The sequence below is a fragment of the Ptychodera flava genome, chromosome 21 (assembly GCF_041260155.1).
Source record: "Ptychodera flava strain L36383 chromosome 21, AS_Pfla_20210202, whole genome shotgun sequence".
In the NCBI taxonomy this organism is placed as follows: domain Eukaryota; kingdom Metazoa; phylum Hemichordata; class Enteropneusta; family Ptychoderidae; genus Ptychodera; species Ptychodera flava.
The window spans coordinates 11,627,426-11,648,125 of NC_091948.1; the positions used below are offsets into that span (position 1 = coordinate 11,627,426).

At 37.6% G+C, this 20,700-nt stretch overlaps 2 protein-coding genes across 2 annotated transcripts; both read right to left on the minus strand.

Moving 5' to 3' along the window:
- Window positions 1-1,982: 1,982 nt before the first annotated feature.
- LOC139122199 (NXPE family member 1-like) lies at window positions 1,983-2,663 on the minus strand. Its single transcript, XM_070687620.1, has one exon. It carries the CDS (start codon window positions 2,661-2,663, stop codon window positions 1,983-1,985), a length of 681 nt encoding a protein of 226 aa, XP_070543721.1.
- Window positions 2,664-14,658: 11,995 nt separating this feature from the next.
- LOC139122200 (uncharacterized) lies at window positions 14,659-16,398 on the minus strand. The gene has a single exon (XM_070687621.1). The coding sequence runs from the start codon at window positions 16,396-16,398 to the stop codon at window positions 14,659-14,661; it is 1,740 nt and encodes a 579-aa protein (XP_070543722.1).
- Between the last annotated feature and the right edge of the window lie 4,302 nt (window positions 16,399-20,700).

Consider the following 20,700-nt stretch of genomic DNA (forward strand, 5'->3'; position numbering starts at 1 on the left):
ATCTAAAACGTTTGAGGGTATGCCGGGGCGGTATCGAAAAATACTGAGTTGGTAAGGAAAACTTGACATTGCATTGGCGTCGGCCTCAGAATGCACAGAAAACACCATTTTGATTCAAAATTTACAAATGATTCAACAGAGGTAGCCGGGACAGCCCCTCCCATATCCTTCCCTACTCACACACAATATGTACCTCTTTCACCTATTTAATATATAACGAGAGGTGTCGGATAATCAAAAATCCCTACCTATACTCATGTCAAGTTCATCACATGCATGTGTAATGGATTGTGCAAACAGAAAAAAGGCTCGTCCATGACTATAATATTGTGCAGTTTTCAATACATGAGACCAAAATTAAGTCACCCTATTTCACAGGGCCAATTGCTTGAACTTTTGGCATGTTTTCAGTATTTCAAAGTTATGAAGAGAGTGGATGTCATGAATAGCACACTATCTCAGAAATTCTCCGCATAGTTTTATGCAAGGCTGCCAACAGACAGCTGATCTCGGCGTTAGAACTGGCCCATAGCGTCGACTACCTTTCAAAGCTCCATAGTCAGCACAGTAACGATGTAGTCGACTGCAAACCTTTTCTTCGCGACAACAAATTTAAACCTTACAAGAAGCGAACGTTACAAGGGCAAGAGAATTTGTCTGAAAATAGGGCGTGCAAGAGACTCTTCAGGAAACTTGTCGCCATGACAGCTCGGCAGATGATCATTTATCATTGTATTGAGAGACTCCCTAGCATCCAAATAAGAGTTAAGATTGTTCGTTTCTGTTTTCTTGACTGAATTTTGAGTTTCGAGATCAACACTTGTTTATCTAGTAGCAAATTTGCACGGGTGACTCCTGATAGTGAGCGTACTTGCGTGAGTGCTTCACGAACTCTACAACGTGTGGAGCGGTCGCAGTCAGAAAAATGTAACAACTTAGCCGGTTATTGAACCACTCTTTTATTGACAGTGGGGATTTAGCCGAGCGGTTCCGTCTGTTGCCTCCCTCTCCGCTAGGCGACTGATGCCGAATGTTGTGAGTTCGATCCCGACAGAAAACTAGGCTAGCCGTATTTTCTACCCTGGGTTGATAGCTCTGCTGGTGGACAGAATTCTCCCCGAGACTGTCGTTCGCCTAGTTTAAGCGATGTATTCATTGCTTCGCTTTGATAAAGTTTGTGTGTGCGATGTGTGACAGTGAGCGTACGTGCATGAGTACTTCACGAACTCTACAACGTGTGGAGCGGTCGCAGTCAGAAAAATGAAACAACTTAGCCAGTTATTGAACCACTCTTTTATTGACAGTGGGGATTTAGCCGAGCGGTTCTGTCTGTTGCCTCTCCGCTAGGCGACTGATGCCGTATGTTGTGAGTTCAAACCCGACTGAAATCTAATAGTATTTACTCTTGATTTTCAAGAGAATGGTTGAAAGTTTGCTTGAGGAAAAGTTTAGCAAACGTTTAAGATTTTCATTTTCGAGGCGCGAGCTACCTTGATTCTCAGACAAGTACAAGTGGAAGTTGTCTGAGCTTAATTGCAAGAGACTTGCTCAGAGTCAGAGCTTGTCTATGAGTAGCAATGCTGTTCAGTACTCTTCTACCTAACCTAATCCATGAGTCCATAGCTCCCGTTGCACGGTGGAGAGTGGCGGTCATGTTGTTTATTGGCTTTAAGGTTGTAAAAGTAGTTGGAACATCTGATAATGATGACGTTTAACGTTCATGTCTAAACGTTTACTATAAAAAATATCGATACGGTTATTCTACGCAAAACGTCACCGGAAACGGGTGATATACTAAATGTCATCCTGTTTTTTCAACTGAACAAATGAGTCATTCTGTACGACCAATTACGTGTTCAGGCAAGTGTATACGTGACCCTCTGTAACAATGTATAAGACGTTACACTGTGATATAATCTTAGTTTGGTATTGTGCCATTGCTTGTTATCTGAGCTTCGTATGATGATACTTTCCACCAGTCTTTAATAATGCATATCAGGTAACTTACCGGTCAAATAAATTTCGTTTGTCTCTGACAAAACTTGTAATCTTCTGATCAGCAGATCAGCACAGGAACCAACTTCCGGCTTTTGACAGAGTAGCAGACTTCTCCCAATCCCCGTCTTGTATCGGTATTCACACTGGTCTTGCCATGAACCGTCACGATGAAGCCAGCAAGTCTTGTTGACCCGATCACTTGACCCAAAGGTTCCCTTCCAGATGACTTTACCTTCTAGAGGTAAGAATTCGTGTTTGAGAAAATACACTGCTTCCCTTGTGTGCACAAGGGAGATTTCAACAGAGGATTGTCCGACGCACATCGCTTGAAAACTAAATAGGTATGTGCCGTTGCCGAAATCGTTGACATGTCCGGGTACGATGCATCTTCCGTTCTGCCTGTTGACAAGCAAGGCCCTCCAATAGTCCCCTCCGAACACGCGTTGCCTTCCCTTGCCGTCTTTTGCATCGACACGCACTTTAAATGTGTCGCCATAGCGGACTGTTGAAACGTTACCGATCGGAATCATGGACGACCTGGTCGCATTCGTCACGCCCATGCTGCCGGGTTCACCGTTTGTGCTGTTCCAGGAGGGAGGCAGAAACTTGGTCTCCTTGAGCGGTAGTGACGTACTCGATATAGATGTAGCTGGAGTCAGCCTCATGTCACAATGGTTAACAGCTGTGTATATCTTTACAAATGAAATGAGACGCACGCCTTTGTAACATTTGTTACGACATTAAAGAGAGCTTTATAAGTTATAACCACAAGGAACCTAGAAGTCTGCTTGTTGTCGTTGTTTGTGTTGTTATTTATGTTTAGATTACTCGTGTTGTTGTTGATGTTGTTGTTGTTGACGACCATTAAAATTAATGAACATAACTATTGTGTTATTGTTGTTGTTGTTTCAAACGTAATGTAGATGTCATACAAGGACAAAATTATAGGTAAACGTATTAAAAGGAAATAAACAATAGCAAGAAGAAACCAAAGGTCATTATGTATACCAATGTGTAATTAGCCGCAATAAAAATACAAGTTTCTTTGATTGCTGTAATTGTATCACCACTTTATATAGAAAGTGTAATCGCCTTAGGTCAAGTCCTTCAGGTTATATATATGCCAAACTGTGAAAGCTCATTAGATATGCAAATTATACACTAGCTGACATGAAAATGCAAAACATCTTTTATCAATATTTATAGTTTCTTCAATGTACATAGAAAGTTTCATCAACTTTGATCAAGTCAATCAAGATATATCCCTAATTAGCAAAGTTGCAAATTAGTGATTAGATGTTCTAGAAATTATAAACCGACTTTTAGAAATATTACATCATAATATCTACAATGTACACAGCAAATTTCGTCAACTTTGGTCGAGTGAATCAAGATATATGTCCCTAATTAGGAAATTTCATTAAATATGCAAATTAGGAATTTGCTGACACAAAACTGCCCAATGACTTTCCATAATGTTGTATCATAGTATGTTCAATACACATAGCAAGTTTCGTCAACTTAAGTTAAGTCAATCCAGATTCCTAATTAGGAAAATTCATTGATTAAAATTCCTAATGACGTTTAATATTGTTGTATCATGGTATCTGCAATGTACAAAGAAAGTTTCATCAACTTTGGTCAAGTCAATCAAGATATATATCCCTAATTATGAAGTTCAATGCAAATGAAAATTAGGAATTGGCCGACGTAAAATGTCATATGACTTTCAATATAAATGTTTCATAGTATCTTCAACATACATACCAAGTTTTGTCAATTTTGATCAGCTCAAATCAGATATATTCCTAATTAGGCAAGTTCATCAAACATACAATTTATCAATTAACTTTCATGTCACCCCTTTATGTCTTTCATGGCAGATAAATCCTCATGTGAGAAACATTTGCAACAAATGTCATCCAATGCTGTGCACCCGTTCTGAAATCATTAATTATGCAAATGAGCATGAAATATGCAAGCCACACCCACCAAAAACTAATCAATTCTTGCCACTTGCAAACCTAATCTATGTATTAGATTTGATTCTGATCTGATAAGCCGTTCTTGAGATATCGCGCCAACAGACAGACAGACAGACAGACAGACAGACATACTGACAGATAGACAGTCATCGCTGCGACATTAGCTCACGTGTGTTAACACGTGTGCTAATAATGGATATCTTTGGTGATTTTGATGATTTTTTGCCATTCCTGCAAACTAATTGGTCTGCAATCTCGCTAACTGAAAGCTCTTTTTCACGTACTAATGTGTTTTGTCATTGTTGGATTGTTGAATGTTGTTACTCAAAGCAAAAATGTAATAAAAATATCAGTGTTTAAAATCATTTTCGAACAGTTTTACCGAGTGCGAAATAAATAGAAATACCTCTCAAATTGCACCAAATTGCACCATTGCACACATCAATTACTCAAAAGTTTCGATGCGAGAGGGGGGACACCTCCATTGGGGCTTTTCATTGGTGTTTGCCAAGCGAGTGGATAATTGTACCAATCGATAAAAAGGGCAGTTTACAAGCAACGTTAGAGGTATCACCTTTTTTGAATTGTTTAAGCAAAATTTTTACTTTAATCCGTAACCAGAGACTGGTAAAAATAAGCTGATAAGCAAGGTTGTATCACTGAGCACCAAGCTGGTTTCAGACGTAAGTTTAGCACCGTCGATAATGTCTTTGTTTTGCATACAATGGTACAGAAATATCTTTGTAGGTCAAAAAGTCGTTTCTATTGTTTGTTTGTGGATTTTAGCAAAGCTTTTGATTCAGTGAACCACAATCTTAGACTTTGTCAAGAGGGTTTCAGTGGCAAAATACATAATATTCTAAAATCCGCGTAGAAAGAAGTCAAATCTTGTGTTAAGAATCAACATGGAGTAAACGATTTCTTCCAATGTTCTGTTGGAGTTCGACAAGGGTGCATGCAGAACCCTTTTCTCTTTTTTCTCGTCTCATGAACGAATTAAATAATATGTTAATGAGTTCGGGAAATCATGGTATTCAAATTACACAAGAACTGTATGACTTATTTGCACTTCTTTACGCTGAAGATGTAACAATTTTAGTGATACGCCAGTTGGGTCACAAACTTTAGACTGATTGGAGTGTTTGAATGTTTTTGTCTTAAATGGAAACTTTTTTGTCAATATGAGCAAGTCACAAATAATTGTATTTCGGAGAGGAAGTGTCTTAAAGAAATGTGAAAAACGGGTTTTCAACTAAGTAAATCTAAAAACTATCAGTTACTACAAATATTTAGGTTTAATGATATCAAGCAGAAATATCTGGAGTAAAGCTGTTGTCACACTCTCACACCAAGCCAAAAATGCTATGGTGTTATCTTTCGTATGGTTCAAAACACTGGCACTTTACCTTTTAAAGAGTATTTTAAGCTTTTCGATTCAATGATATTGCCAGTTCTAACATATGGAGCTGACATATGGGGCTATCAGAGGTATCAAGTTGTCGAAAGAGTACAACCGAAGTAATGTAAAGCTTTTATGGGCGTAAAATCATCCACATCGGATGCATGTATTTTGAGTGATTGCGGAAGATATCCAATCTTTATCCACACTTTCAAGAAAGTGCTTTTATACTGGTTTCAGTTATTAAAAATGCCGTCAATACAGTAGCAAAACATGCTTACGAGTTAGCTGTGACACTTGATAACCAATTATGAACTGAATATGCTCACGTGTTTTACAACAGGTTCATTAATAGTAGTACCCTTCACAGAAAAATAAGATATATGTTATCACTGTATGTAGCAGGTTTTTTCAACTTCGCACAGTACTCTCAGAGTTTAATCACTAATTACAAAACTTTATTTAATATGCAAATGAGCTGTTCATTAACTTGACACTGCTCAATGCTTCATGGGACAATTACTTATCCATCAGATCAACATTTGTAGCACGTTTTATTTAATTTAGTGCTGTAATTTTAGAGAAATGTAACTAATTACAAAGTTCATTAAATATGCAAATAAACCCTAAATTAACTTGACACTGTACAATGATTCATAGCACAATTAAATATTTATCAAATCAATTTCGGTAGCACGTTTCACATTATTTGGTGCCGTAATTTCAGAGTTATACACCTAATTACAAAGTTTATTAAATATGCAAATGAACCCTTAATTAACTTTACACTACTAACTGCTTTACAACACAGTTAAATATCTGTCGGGAAGTATATGCAGCAGTTTTCATGACGTTTGATGCAGTTATTTCGGAGTTATATGACTAATTATAAAACTTCATAAAATATGCAAATGAGCTAATTATTAACTTGACACTGCTCAATGCTTCTCGTATCAGATCAACATCTGTAGCAAGTTTCATCAAATTTAATGCTGTAATTTTGGAGTAATATCACTAATTACACAGTTCATTAAATATGCAAATGAACCATTAATTAATATCACACTACAAAATGCTTTACACTACAGTTAGATATCAGTAAGATCAGTATCTGCAGCAGATTTCACATTTGGTGAAGTTATATCGGAGTTATATGACTAATTACAAAACTTCATAAAATATGCAAATGAGCTATTTGTTAACTTGACACAGCCAAATGCTTCTAAGTATAATTAGATATATATCAGATCAATATTTGATGCAAGTATCATCAAGTTTGGTGCAGGAATTTCAGAGTGATCTCACTGATAACAAAAGTTCATTAAATATGCAAATGAGAAGATAATTGACATGACACTCACACTATTATCATAATGTTCTGAGACTGTCATCTGTGAAAAGTTTCATGAAATTTGGTGCAGTATTTCTTGACACATGTCTACACTGTCATTACCGTCTCCGTAGGGAAACCATCGTACGGAAAAAACAATATCGCATTACTTTATTAATATGTAAGCCACACTGACCAAAATGTAATCAGTTCTTGCAAGTAGCATATGGTACCCGTGTACCAAATCTGACTTGAATCCGTTCAGGCGTTTTTGAGTTATCGTGTAAACAGACAGACAGACACACACACACGGACAGACAGACAGACATCGCTATGACATTAGCCCACGTGTTTACACACGTGAGCTAAAAATAGAGAATAGTCGTGGGCAACTCATGTCAAATGTTTATTGTATTATTATAATACGGTTTTGGAGATTTTAGACTCTAGCAAGATCCAAGAACACGATTGGAACTAATTTGAGATAATAGGATGGTGAAGTAATGTTGCTTTAATCTGCAAATGTAAGCTCATCTGCTTTTCTTTTTAAGTTATACACTTGTTTTTATGAGTAATTTGTAATATTGCAACATTAAAGAGGCACTCCCACTAGGTAACATTTTTAAAACACATATTCTTAATGCCAACGGTCGATATTTGACGTGGCGACTGCGTGGCATAGGCGATTCATAGGCGAACCGAGTGCTATACCGTCGCTGGGTGTAATTTATTGCTATTATATCATAACAGTATATTGAAATTCTGGCTTGGAACGTCATAAAAGGAATTTTCCTCAAGCTGCGAGCTAGTACGGATGCCAGCCGTAGTATATCGCCAATATACCACGGTTCTTTTCGCGTCTCGACCAATCAGATGGCTGTATTTGCACCATCAACATACTGGTATGATATAACACTCAATTAATCATTCTTGATTACAAACATAACACTTTCAAGTATATTTTAAGACAAATCATAACTCTGTCTCTTAAGTCAATGATTGATCAGTTTATACGTGAAGTGGTCTTTTAGATGTTAAATTAGTCTCCTGTTTTTCATACTTCATATTCGGAAAGCTCTACGATTTTGAAAGTATTCATGTCATTCATAGGCGGTGTGTCTATAGCTGTTCTGTAATTTTTTTAAGCCAACCACTGATCAGAAGATTTGGCAGTCGACAATGACTTTGATTATTCACTGCTGGTAAGCAAACTCGTCAAACGACAAATCTATGATCCTCCAACTAACGGCAAACCTTAGACTTATACCATGGAATGTCGCTTCTACCTTTGTACACAGACAACAACTTTGCTGTACTCAGCTTCGTTCGACCATAGTCAAGACGTAGTTCGACTATCTTTTTTCTGTTCTCGCCATTTCGTTATTTCCTATTTTTTCACATTAGTTGTCATTTTTACGCCTAGTTTCTTTCTAAACTAAGGATTCTATCTAATTAAGGGACTGGTCAGTTTCTTCGGCCTGGGGGGTGGATTCATGGGGGGGGTCACCCTGTTTTTGACTTTGGTGATGGGGGGGTCACCATGTTTTTGAAATGCCCAATAGGGGGGGTCAGTGTGTTTTTGAATTTCGACACGGGCTCATCATTGCCTAAAATGCATCGTGTCAGCCACAAATTTCATCCAGTTGCATTTTTCGGAGCGCCCTTCGGGCGCGTAACTTTAATAATCAGACATATTTTTTCAGCACGCCCAACTTTAACATATCAGGCATACATATATCAGAGATATATGTATGTTCAATATTTTTAGCGCGCTCTTCGAGCGCATTACTTTAATACATCAGACATTTTTCAGCACACCTTTCCTGTGCATTACTTTAATTACACAAGACATATATATCAGTGATATCAGGATGTTTCATATTTTTCTCCGCGCCCTTCGGGCGCCATACTTAAATAAATCAGAGATATATGCCAGAGATATCTTGATGTATGCTAAGTGAAAGTGTACTATTATGAAATCTGCATTTCATATGAAAAGCATGACAAATTCCTGATACTTTTCTGTTCTCTCTATGAGAATTCAGTATGAGAAAGCAACATGCACAAATATCAATGTTACAAGAATAGGTCATCTCAGACTCTGCACACATCAGATTTGGCTAAAATGCCTCTCTATGGTTCCTCATGAGATTTAATTGGATGGCTGGCAAGTCTTAACACCCATCAAAGTTTTTGATTTACTGCTTTTTCCTGTTTGATATTAATGATTGACATCCATTTCTGTACAACAGTTCAGGACATCTGGTTAAGCATAGAAAGTGTGAAATACATTCACAGCTCATTCAAAATGTACTGTATTCAAACTTTAAGATTGACACTTTGAAATTCCTATCTTACAACAATTTCATTAAAACACAGAATGACTGTTGAAATATAAATGTATGTAAAATATAGTATATATATATATATATATATATATATATATATATATATATATATATATATATATATATATATATATATATATATACTCTCTGTGCCCAAGTTCAGAGGTTGCCATAAAGCCATTATGGTGATAACCGGGAGGGCACATTGTATACATTTTGTATATATATATATATATATATATATATATATATATATATATATATATATATATATATATATATATATATATATATATATATATATATATATATATATATATATATATATATATATATATTACAGTATTATATTATTACATATTACAGTTGTCGCGTGCAGGGGGTCACCCTGTTTTCAAAATTTGGAATAGGGGGGTCAGCCACTTTTTGACGACGGCAAAAAATAATCCACCGCCCCCCCCCCCCCACCAGGCCGAAGAAACTGACCAGTCCCTAAAGTATTTGTTACTGCCCGCTTACACCGATCCACTGCAACCGTCCATTAAAAAAGTTCCCAGTATGTGAGTATTTGGGTGTTTCGAAACTACCCCAATACAAAGCGCACCAGAGTATAAGACCAGGGGATCTTGAAACCTTTTCGCGCATGCTAATTTTAGCTCTGGTTTAAGTCAATCTTATCACTTTGTCGTAATTTATGAACGTTACGAGCGACAGCAAAAGCACAGAGAATGTTGATCAACAATTTGACAATAACAATCGAAACCTACTTACTAAAGAGAAGACGACGAGGTTGATGCAAGATAGGATAAACCATTGCTGCCGGAATAGCACTTTAAAGTTCGCCATACAGCTGGTATATTTACTGAAATCACTCTTTAGATCGCTTACTAAATCTTCGCTATACGGCAAAACAACATGCAGTGGGACACAGCGGTGTGCAATCTGACACGTCGCTATTTACGCAATAACGGTTGTTTGCATTGTGAGGTGAGTTAGGTCTGGCGCAGGCAGTTGGTGAGCAATAACAAACGTATTAATGCGCATGATCATCTCCAAAGGTTTGGTTGGTCGTCGTCAAAAGCTGACACGTGGCCGATACCACACAGTATTGCGTTTTTATAAATGTTGAACACAACGAAAGTGCACATGGCAAAATTTTACTGTGTTAACATGGTATTGATATTGTTTTCGTTATTAGCTCTAGTGCCCACACACGGGAGCTGATGATAATACCATCTCACCGACTTCTGCCGACCTGTCTTCCTGTTCGTCTAAGTCATTGATATCTTAAAGAAGAGACAATTGGATTATATCAGAATGAAAAGTGGTACATAGATTAATTGGTAATGGTAAGAATATGAGGGGCCGAATGTAAAGTTGTCGTGATTAATAGAATCTCACACCCCCAAGGACCTGGGATCAGATTTCTCACACGAGTAGGGGATATTTTGTCTCACACGAGCCGCAGGCGAGTGTGAGACAAAATATCCCCAACGAGTGTGAGAAATCTGATCCCAGGTCCTTGGTGTGTGAGATTCTTTTTCTCACATGACCACAAAATGCGTTAAATTCACATTGGACATGTACAACGTTATCCAAAATCGTGACAAGTCTGTCGTCTGCCACTGTACTTTGACCTGCTTACTTTGTAGTTCTGATCTCTGTGTTACTCGTCGTGCCATTGGATAATATTTTGCGCGTGGAACAAAACAAACTGTTTATCATCCAATCAGAGCTCGTGTAATATTTACTGCAGAGTGTGGGACGGTTTCTGAGAGTGTGGGATCGATTTTTCCCACACTCTCGATCCCGCACTCCCAGCTGCCAGGAATGTGAGAATACACTACAGACCGTTTCTTGCGCTTGGCAATCGTCAAGCTGAGCTGAAACATTTTGAGGACGACGTTCTGAAAATGATGGAAACGATAGAATTCAGAAACTTCCAATGCACCTTCCAAAGCAAACTCAAGTATGATTCCAACACAATCAAGAAAGCTGACAAGCTCATCATTCCAGCCGACAAGACAACGAACTTCTGCAAAGTAACCGAAGAACATTATGACAAACTCCTCCACGAGAAAGACACAGAAGAAAATTCCTTATCATTAACACTTGAACGCGCGAGAACAACCACCTCGTTTGCATATACACCTGACCCTATATATAGGTAGCAGCTAGCCCGCCAACATCACTCCTGACGATTGCCAAGCGCATGAAATAGTCTGTAGAGTAATCACGACAAGTTCCACGCATAGCAATACCTATGCCCTGCGGAAACGCATCGAGCACTGTACATTGTCTGAATTGACACCAAGCCACTGATCATATATATACACACACATATATATATATATATATATATATATATATATATATATATATATATATATATATATATATATATATATAGATATAGATAGATATATATATATCTGTCTGATGATTGCAGAATGCATGGAACTTTAGAAGTACCAGATTTCATTACCTTGTACTTGGAAGTAATTTGGGTTATTGTGTATATATATGTATATAATATATATATATATATATATATATATATATATATATATATATTATATACATATATATATATGTGTGTGTGTGTGTGTGTGTGTATTTCATGATAAGTAAGTCGAAAAATAACGAGCATGATAGTCGCATTGCTTTGCTCGATCGAAATTCTACATGCCCTTTGCAGATTTCAGTTTTTCATTAAAATTTTCTGTAGAATATTGATCAAAAATAAAATATTAACTATCGAAACCTTTTCACTATTAAAAGGACGACGAAGTTGATGCAAGATAGGATTAACCATTGCTGACGGAATAGCACTTTAAGTTTCGCCATACAGCTAGTATATTTACTGAAATCACTCATTAGATCGCTTACTTGTACGTCTAAATCGTCGCTATACGGCAAAACAACATTCAGTGGGACACAGCGGTGAGCAATCTGACACGTCGCTATTAACGCAATATTAATGGTTGTTTGCATTGTGAGGTGAATTAGGTCTGGAGCAGACACAGTTAGTGAGCAATAACAAACGTATCAATGCACATGATCTCCAAAGGTTTGGTTGATCGTCGTCAGAAACTCTCTACGCAAGAACTCTTTTGTAACTGATACAATCAGCTTGCAAGTCTAGACGGTGCTGCCAAAACAGTTAACTGGAAACAAGTTAGTTGGAGCTACACGCTACACGCAAATCAAAGTTGGTATTTTGCGGGTTGCGGGCTGAGATTTTTATAAATTATGGGCAATATTGCATAATAAAATGTTTGTTTCATAATAAAAAATCCCTTTCTTCATGTGTAATTTCAGAAATATCGGATATGCCTGTAAAATCAAAACGAGAATCCAGATGCTGCAATGACATCGCAGATAACCATCGTTACGAGGAGAAAGTGAGTTAATCTAAATGGCTAATTCCAATTCCTCAACGAGCAAACATTTCATTGGAACATAAAATCCTCAGTGAAAAAATATAGCAATGACGGAGTCTTTTCCATGAGCGGCTGTACGGAAATAACGCAATTTACTCATAATCGAACTCTGTACGCCACCAGCGGCGAGCTCTTAAATCTTTCGGTTTTTAGCTCATATGTTCACACACGTGAGCTAATGTCGCAGTGATGTCTGTCTGTCTGTGTCTTTCTGTCTGTCTGTCTATCAAGATGTATGGCCCTAATTTGAAAAATTCATTAAATATGCAAACTGGGAATTGCCTAAAGTAAAAATGCTAAATGACTTTCAATATTGTTTTACCTTTGTATCTTCAATTTACATAGCATGTTTCACCAATTTTGATCAAGTTGATCCAGATATATATACCAAAATAGGAAAGTTGATTAAATTTGCAAATAAGGAATTGGTTGAAGTAAAAATGCTGAATGACTTTCAATGATGTTGTATCATAGTATCTTCCATGTACACAGTAAGTTTCATCAACTTTGGTAAAGTCAATCAAGATTTATAACCCTAATTATTTTAATTAAGTTCATAAAATAAGCAAAGTAGAAATTAGTTGAAGTAAAAATGCTAAATGACTTTCAATAATGTTATATCATAGTATCTACCACGTACGTAGTAAGTTTCATCAAATTTGGTCAAGTCAACCATAGACCCTCGAGGGTCTATGAGTCAACCAAAATCTTAAACCCTAATTAGTAGAATTTATTGAATATGCAAATTAGGATTAATTGCCAGTAATATTAAATCATATTTTTTTCAGCAAACTTTTTCACTCCAGCTGATCACTAATTTGCATATTGAACGAACTTTCCTAATTAGGAATGATACAAAATTATTGAAAGTCATTAAGCATTCTTCAGCCAATTCCTAATTTGCATATTAAATGAACTTTCCTAATTAGGGTCATATATCTTGATTGACTTGACCAAAGTTGACGAAATTGCATGTACATGTAGGGATAGGGATATATATATACGTGGATTAACTTGATCAAAGTCGGCGTGACATGCTACATATATTGATGATACTAGGTTAAAACCATGTTGAAAGTCATTAGCATTTTCACTTCTGTTAATCACTTATTTGCATATTTAACTTACTTTCCTTATTAGGAGGTGTAGCCGTGTTGATCTTCAAACCTATGTATACTTGGGGTTTGGTAGCACAGTGAGATCAACTAAGTTTTTTGATAGCATGAGCTTTCGAAGACTACAGTCTCCTTCATCAGATGCTGAGATGGAATGAGCAGGCGAAGCAAAAGTCACAATATATTAGGGGTCAAAACAGATGTGTGAAAGAAGCAACAAAAGGAGTGGGAGGTGTGAAAAACTGACAAAAGAGTGTCAAAATGAAAACTCTAAGCAAATCTTAACTGCTAAAAGCCAGTAAGATGGCAGTTATTTGTAATGTGACATGAAGCCATAGTCCCGGTTAAGTCCAGTATTAACACAGTCAAAATTGGTGATAATTTTAAGTTCTTCAATTTCTCTCTCGCGGCTATTTTTGAAATTGCTCTGCTTCAAAACTGCCACGCTGAAGTCTTGCATGTTATGTCCTGGTTGGTGAAATGTTCGCTGACTGGTTTGTAAATGTTGCCACTATGTATGTCAAATTTATGGTTGTTCATTCGTTTCCTCAATGGTTGTCCGGTTTGGCCTACATATACAGCTGTGGGGCATTTCTCACATGTTATGGCATAGATGATATTGGATGAGTCACAGTTGAAGGATCCTTGTATTTTGTAGGTTTTTCCGTTGGGTCCGGTTATGGTTGTAGCTGTGTTGATATTGGGACATAGCTTACATCTTGATTTCTGACAGGGAAAAGTGCCAACTGGTTGGTTGCTGGTGGTGTACAGTTTGCTGCTAACGATGCGTTGTTTCAAGTTGGGGGGTTGTTTGTAAGCGATGATTGGTCTTCCTGTTATGCATCTTCGTAGAGTGTTGTCTTCATCTATGATGGGTTGAAGGTCGTTAATCATTCTCTGCAGACACTTTAGTTGTGGGTTGTAGGTGACGGCCAATGGGACTCTGCTGACATTTGTCTTCGGCCCATATTGCAATAGATCACCACGGTTGATATGGCTGGCACGGGTTATCTGTTTCTCCACAATGCAGGGCTTGTATTTTAGTTGTGTGAATGTTTGATGTAGTTCACCAAGTTGTTTGTCACGGTCTTCCTTTTCTGAACAAATTTTGTTGTATCGCAGGGCCTGGCTGTATACAATTGACCGAAAGTGTGCTGTGGGTGAAAACTGGATGGTTGAAGATAACTGCGACTGTCTGTTGGTTTCCTGTACAAACTTGTTTCAAGGTGATCATCTCGAATTTTTACAGTGGTGTCCAGAAAGTTTATCGCATTGTCGGAATATTCCATGGTGAAGTTAATGGTGTTGTGGAATGAGTTGAACTCTTGGTAGAACTTCTTTAGAGCATCCAAACCATGGGTCCAAATCATGAAGATGTCATCTATGAAGCGGAAGTATACTCTAGGTTTGAGTGGGTAGCTGTTCAGGAAACGTTGTTCCAAATCTGCCATGAATATATTAGCAAACTGTGGTGCCATTCGTGTGCCCATGGCTGTCCCATTGGTTTGTAGGTAGAAAGCGTCATTGAACTCGAAGTAGTTGTGAGTTAAAACAAATTTGGCAAGTTGATAGGTGTACTCAGCAGTTTCCTCATTGGGTATGACATTTCTTATTGCTTCCAGTCCATCGGTATGTGGGATATTTGTGTACAAGGCTTCCACGTCTAGAGTGACCAGTAGTGTATTCTGAGGGAGGTTCTTTATTGGTTGGATTTTGCAGAGGAAGTCTGTGGTGTCTTGTATGTAGCTTGGAGTGCTAGTAGCAAATGGCTTGAGAATTGTGTCAACATATCCGGAAATTCCTTCAGTGATAGTACCAATGCCAGATATTATGGGGCGACCTGGATTGCCCTCTTTGTGTATTTTTGGCAGGAGGTAGAACGTTCCAGGGCGAGGATCTGGAGAGGTGGCATTTTCAATGTGGTCCTTGATTTCAGCAGGAAGTGTTTTTGTCAGACTGGCGAGATCTTTCGTATACTTGGTGGTTGGGTCGCACTGTAGTTTAGTGTAGAATTGGGGTTTTTTCAGCTGTTTGTTGGCTTCAAGGATGTGGTCAGATCTGTTCATAACAACTGTAGCTCCACCCTTGTCTACCTGTTTGATGATTATTTCAGGGTTGGTTCTGAGAGAAGTGATTGCTGCTCTCTCTGAAGGACTAAGGTTGTATAAAAGTCTATAATGTTTATCGATAACTTCAGAGTGGACACGGTTGCAAAAGCAGTTGATGTACAGGTCGAGCTTGAGATTTCGGCTTTCTGGAGGTGTCCAAACAGAATCTTTACGTTTCAACAGAGGCTTAGCTTGGTTCATTGGTGTTTCGCTGGGTGAGGAATCCTCATGCGACTGGTTGTGGAAAAATTCTTTCAGGCGAAGACGTCTGAAGAAGTCTTCTAAGTCACCGCAGAGTTGTGTCTTGTCAAGTGGTTTAGTGGGGCAGAATTTTAAACCACGAGAGAGAACAGATTCTTCATTGGCCGATAATGTGTAGTCAGACAGATTGACTATAGAGTTTGATGAAGGTTTGTCAGAGGCATAATTTCGTCCTGCTGACTTGATTAGAAGAGCAAATTTCTTGGCCTTGGCAGCTTTCAACTTCTTAAATTTATGATGATACATGTCATCAGCCACACGGTTGACGACTTCTATGGTGTGTCCAGGTGTTGAAAGGAGATGGGTTAATTGTCTGTTCAGTTCTGTTAGTTGGTTGTTTATTTTGCTTTGTTTACTGTACAGCACTCGAATGACATGGTTGCGAAGTTGCATAACAGGAAGACCAATCATCGCTTACAAACAACCCCCCAACTTGAAACAACGCATCGTTAGCAGCAAACTGTACACCACCAGCAACCAACCAGTTGGCACTTTTCCCTGTCAGAAATCAAGATGTAAGCTATGTCCCAATATCAACACAGCTACAACCATAACCGGACCCAACGGAAAAACCTACAAAATACAAGGATCCTTCAACTGTGACTCATCCAATATCATCTATGCCATAACATGTAAGAAATGCCCCACAGCTGTATATGTAGGCCAAACCGGACAACCATTGAGGAAACGAATGAACAACCATAAATTTGACATACATGGTGGCAACATTTACAAACCAGTCAGCGAACATTTCAACCAACCAGGACATAACATGCAAGACTTCAGCGTGGCAGTTTTGAAGCAGAGCAATTTCAAAAATAGCCGCGAGAGAGAAATTGAAGAACTTAAAATTATCACCAATTTTGACTGTGTTAATACTGGACTTAACCGGGACTATGGCTTCATGTCACATTACAAATAACTGCCATCTTACTGGCTTTTAGCAGTTAAGATTTGCTTAGAGTTTTCATTTTGACACTCTTTTGTCAGTTTTTCACACCTCCCACTCCTTTTGTTACTTCTTTCACACATCTGTTTTGACCCCTAATATATTGTGACTTTTGCTTCGCCTGCTCATTCCATCTCAGCATCTGATGAAGGAGACAGTAGTCTTCGAAAGCTCATGCTATCAAAAAACTTAGTTGAAATTTTGGCAGCTATTTCTTTCAAATTTGTACATTTTTCTACTTATTTTTGCTTATTGCATTGTTCAGTGAATTGACCAAACAATGGCAAAGCATTGAGAGTAAAATTAGGTCAAAATTGGAATTTTAACTCCTGCTGTGAATTATTTTTCATCTACTTTAAAGTAAATTGGATCAGAGAAGAATCAAACATACCCATAGCTTTGTTTTATCATGTGACTGAATTTGGGTTAGTTTCAAAACTGTTGTTAAGATTGGCTAGACAGGACTGGAAATGCTATTCAGGTTTTAAGGCACTACTTCGTCCAAATGTATTTGAAAATTTGATGAAATCTATAACTGTATGTATTTTAGCTATATAAATGGCATTTGGATCAAAAGTTTTAATATAATCTGTGATGTATTTTAAGGCTATTAATATATAAAGCTACTCATCTGTCAGCCCTAGCTTTGAAAGTTGGTATACTGGTTTCATTCATCCCCTAAATTTGACGAATATAACTTCTTGCTAAAGAAGACAGCTCAAGGGGAGGGTCACCTTTTATAAACCTATCTTGGGGGGAGGATCACTTTTGACAGAAGCTTATTTTATGGCCAAAACTTTGATTGTCCGTGTGATATTTCCTGAATAGGAAATCACCAACAAAATACGTACACATTACATTATCCACAAGTTTCACAAGCAAAGAAGATGCAGTGGTGAACAGTTAAAACTGATAAAAGACAAGCGACAAAAACATATGCAACAGGTGGAAAAGTGTATATCAATTATCAAATGTACATAAATGCAAAGATATTGTCAATTTTTAATGGAAAAAAATTGTGATAGTTCTCTCATAGACTACATATGTACAGTAAATCAACTTTTCAGTGAAATTCCAAAATCAAATTTCTTGCACAACCATGGACTTGTAACCACTCTAGTCTAATCAAGAACAATAATGTCAATAATCCAGCATATATAAATGCACAGATTTATCTAATTTTGTACTGAATAAAAATTATTCTTAGTTTCATCATAGACCCATGCATAGTGAATTTACATTTTGGTGAAATTCTAAAATAAAATTTCTTCCACAACCATGGACTTGTAACCACTCTCAAGAATATTAATATCAATAATCAAGAGTATACAAATGCAAAGATTTACCTGTTTTTTGTTTTGGAAAAAACTATTCATAGTTTCATCATAGACACCATGGATAGTGAACCAACTTTTTAGATGAAATTCAGAAATCAATTTCTTCTACACGAATGCACATTTTACTTCCAAATTCAAGCAAAGTACATTTAAATACATTATCAAACATATATAATATACTGATGTAGCATGCGTTGTGGGAGAAAATTGTCAATAATTTGTCTGATAGACTCCATGTCTTATGATTTGATATTTTTGGATGAAGCACTAAATCAGCTTATAGTTGCACAAAATATGGTGATCCTCCCTCAAATGTATGAAATACCATATCCATTCAAAAATTCTTGCGTGATAAATTGCGACTGTCCCTCCTAAAACACCAGCCCTCCCCTCTGTAATTAGTCCTCAACATAACAATTGAACCAATTGTTATGTAAATTAGCTGATACTGTTTCAGTTATTCCTGGGGAGACTACCGCAGTGGTAGGGGAGGGTCAAGTTTTAGAATGTCGGACAAGGGGGAGGGTCACATATTAGACCGGAGGATAGGGGGGTCACATTTTACGGAACAGGTGTGGGCGAAATTCCCCCCCCCCTGTAATTACTGAAAGCTCCCTAATATTGAGTACAATATGCTTGACTTTGTCATGGTTGGGAAAGCAGTCTGTATGTTTATGAACACCAAGACCTTCGATTATATTTGTTTTTACAACACGTTTCCTGTGCATTTCATTTTGCACACAGTATCCAGTCTTGGTGTTTTGGATGGATAGTGTTCATGTCCCGGGAGAGAAATCTTTACTTTTATGAGCCTGAAATGATTTGTATTTAAAAAATTGATCTTAATCAAATCAAGGTGTTTTTTGCGATGTAGAGCTGTGCAAAAATGTAAGAAACATTTACTTCAATAAACATCTATATGAAACACATCCGGTAAATGTTGCTGTTACATTAACTATCAACAATGACGTCTTGGACTCAATTACTTGGAGCAATTCTAAGTTAAATGTTACCGTTGCGAACGGCAGAGCTTCAACAGATAACTTTCTTCAATCTGCCAAGAAACCTTGGAGCTGCTGTTGTCAGACTTACCGCAATTATTACCTATGAGGGCGCTAGAGTCGAAAGCCGCGTGCGGACATCATGCCCTCAGCAGTAACCTGCAGTAAACTCAGCAGTAATACTGAAATAACCTTAGATTTATATTGGAGACAGAGGCTTTCTTCATAAATCTAAGCAGAATCTCTCTCTCTCTCTCTCTCTCTCTCTCTCTCTCTCTCTCTCTGTATGCTTTATTTATGTACATAAGAAGGTAGATAGATAGAAAGATGGACAGATAGTTAAGGGGGAGAGAGGAAGTGGCTATCATATGCACCTACTTAAACTTGTACACTTGCAGTTCATCCGTCAATTAATTGTTAGAAACGTGCCCTTATCTTGTTTTCGCCAAAAAAATTTCTAAATTTTACTGTATAATTAAATTTTCTGTCGGATCTATATTTGCTTCAAAGGAAGACTGAAAGGAAGAAACACTGCTTCACACCTTAGTCGCCTTATCGGTAGCAATTAGCACGATCCAGGGAAATATAAAATGCAGGCATAGGGAAATGGCTACTTTTAAGTAGGTCAGCGTTTTCACTGTTTCGTAAAAATGACGATGGAGCGAAACATTCAGTTTCATCAATATGCAGATGACAATAACCTATACTTGGCTTTCTCCATCAGCCGTGCATTCTGTTGAACCCTGCATAAGTGACATAAAAGCATGGATGACGATAAACAAGTTGCAGTTAAATGATACTAAGACTGAGATTCTCCTCATCCGTTCCAAAATCCACACAGTTCCTGAACCAGTTTGCCATCTAATGATTGGGTCATCTTCAGTACCTTTTGTCGACACTACACTGAATATTGGACTGTTACTTTTGACAAATTCCATATGTTCAACCATCACATCAAAAATACTTGCAATTCCACATTCAATCATCTCCGCTGAATCAGATCCATCAGGAAATACCCCAAGAAGCATACCTGTCATACACTAGTTCATGCTGCTCTGTCAACCAAATTGGACTATGGCAATGCTTTACTCTTTGGCCTTCCCGACAACTTCATTTCTTTTTTCCAACGTGCAGCCAGAATAATCACTCTCTCAAGGAAATTCACACATATTTCACCAATCCTTCAGGATCTACATTGATTGCCAGTCCGTTTCAGGAGAAATTACAAGATTCTTCTGCTTACATACAAAGCTCTGCATAATAAAACCCCAGGATATATCAGTGATTTAATTAAGTCATACACTCCCCAACGTTCTCTCCGGTCGGCGAACAAGGGCTTGTTCGCTACAACAACATACAACAACAAGACATATGGCAGCCGTGCTTTCTCTGATTGTGCTCCAAAACTGTGGAATGACTTACCACA

Coding starts and splice junctions, on each gene's coding strand:
- LOC139122199 (XM_070687620.1), bottom strand. CDS start 2,663: ATGAGGCTGACTCCAGCTACATCTATATCGAGTACGTCACTACCGCTC.
- LOC139122200 (XM_070687621.1), bottom strand. CDS start 16,398: ATGATTGGTCTTCCTGTTATGCAACTTCGCAACCATGTCATTCGAGTG.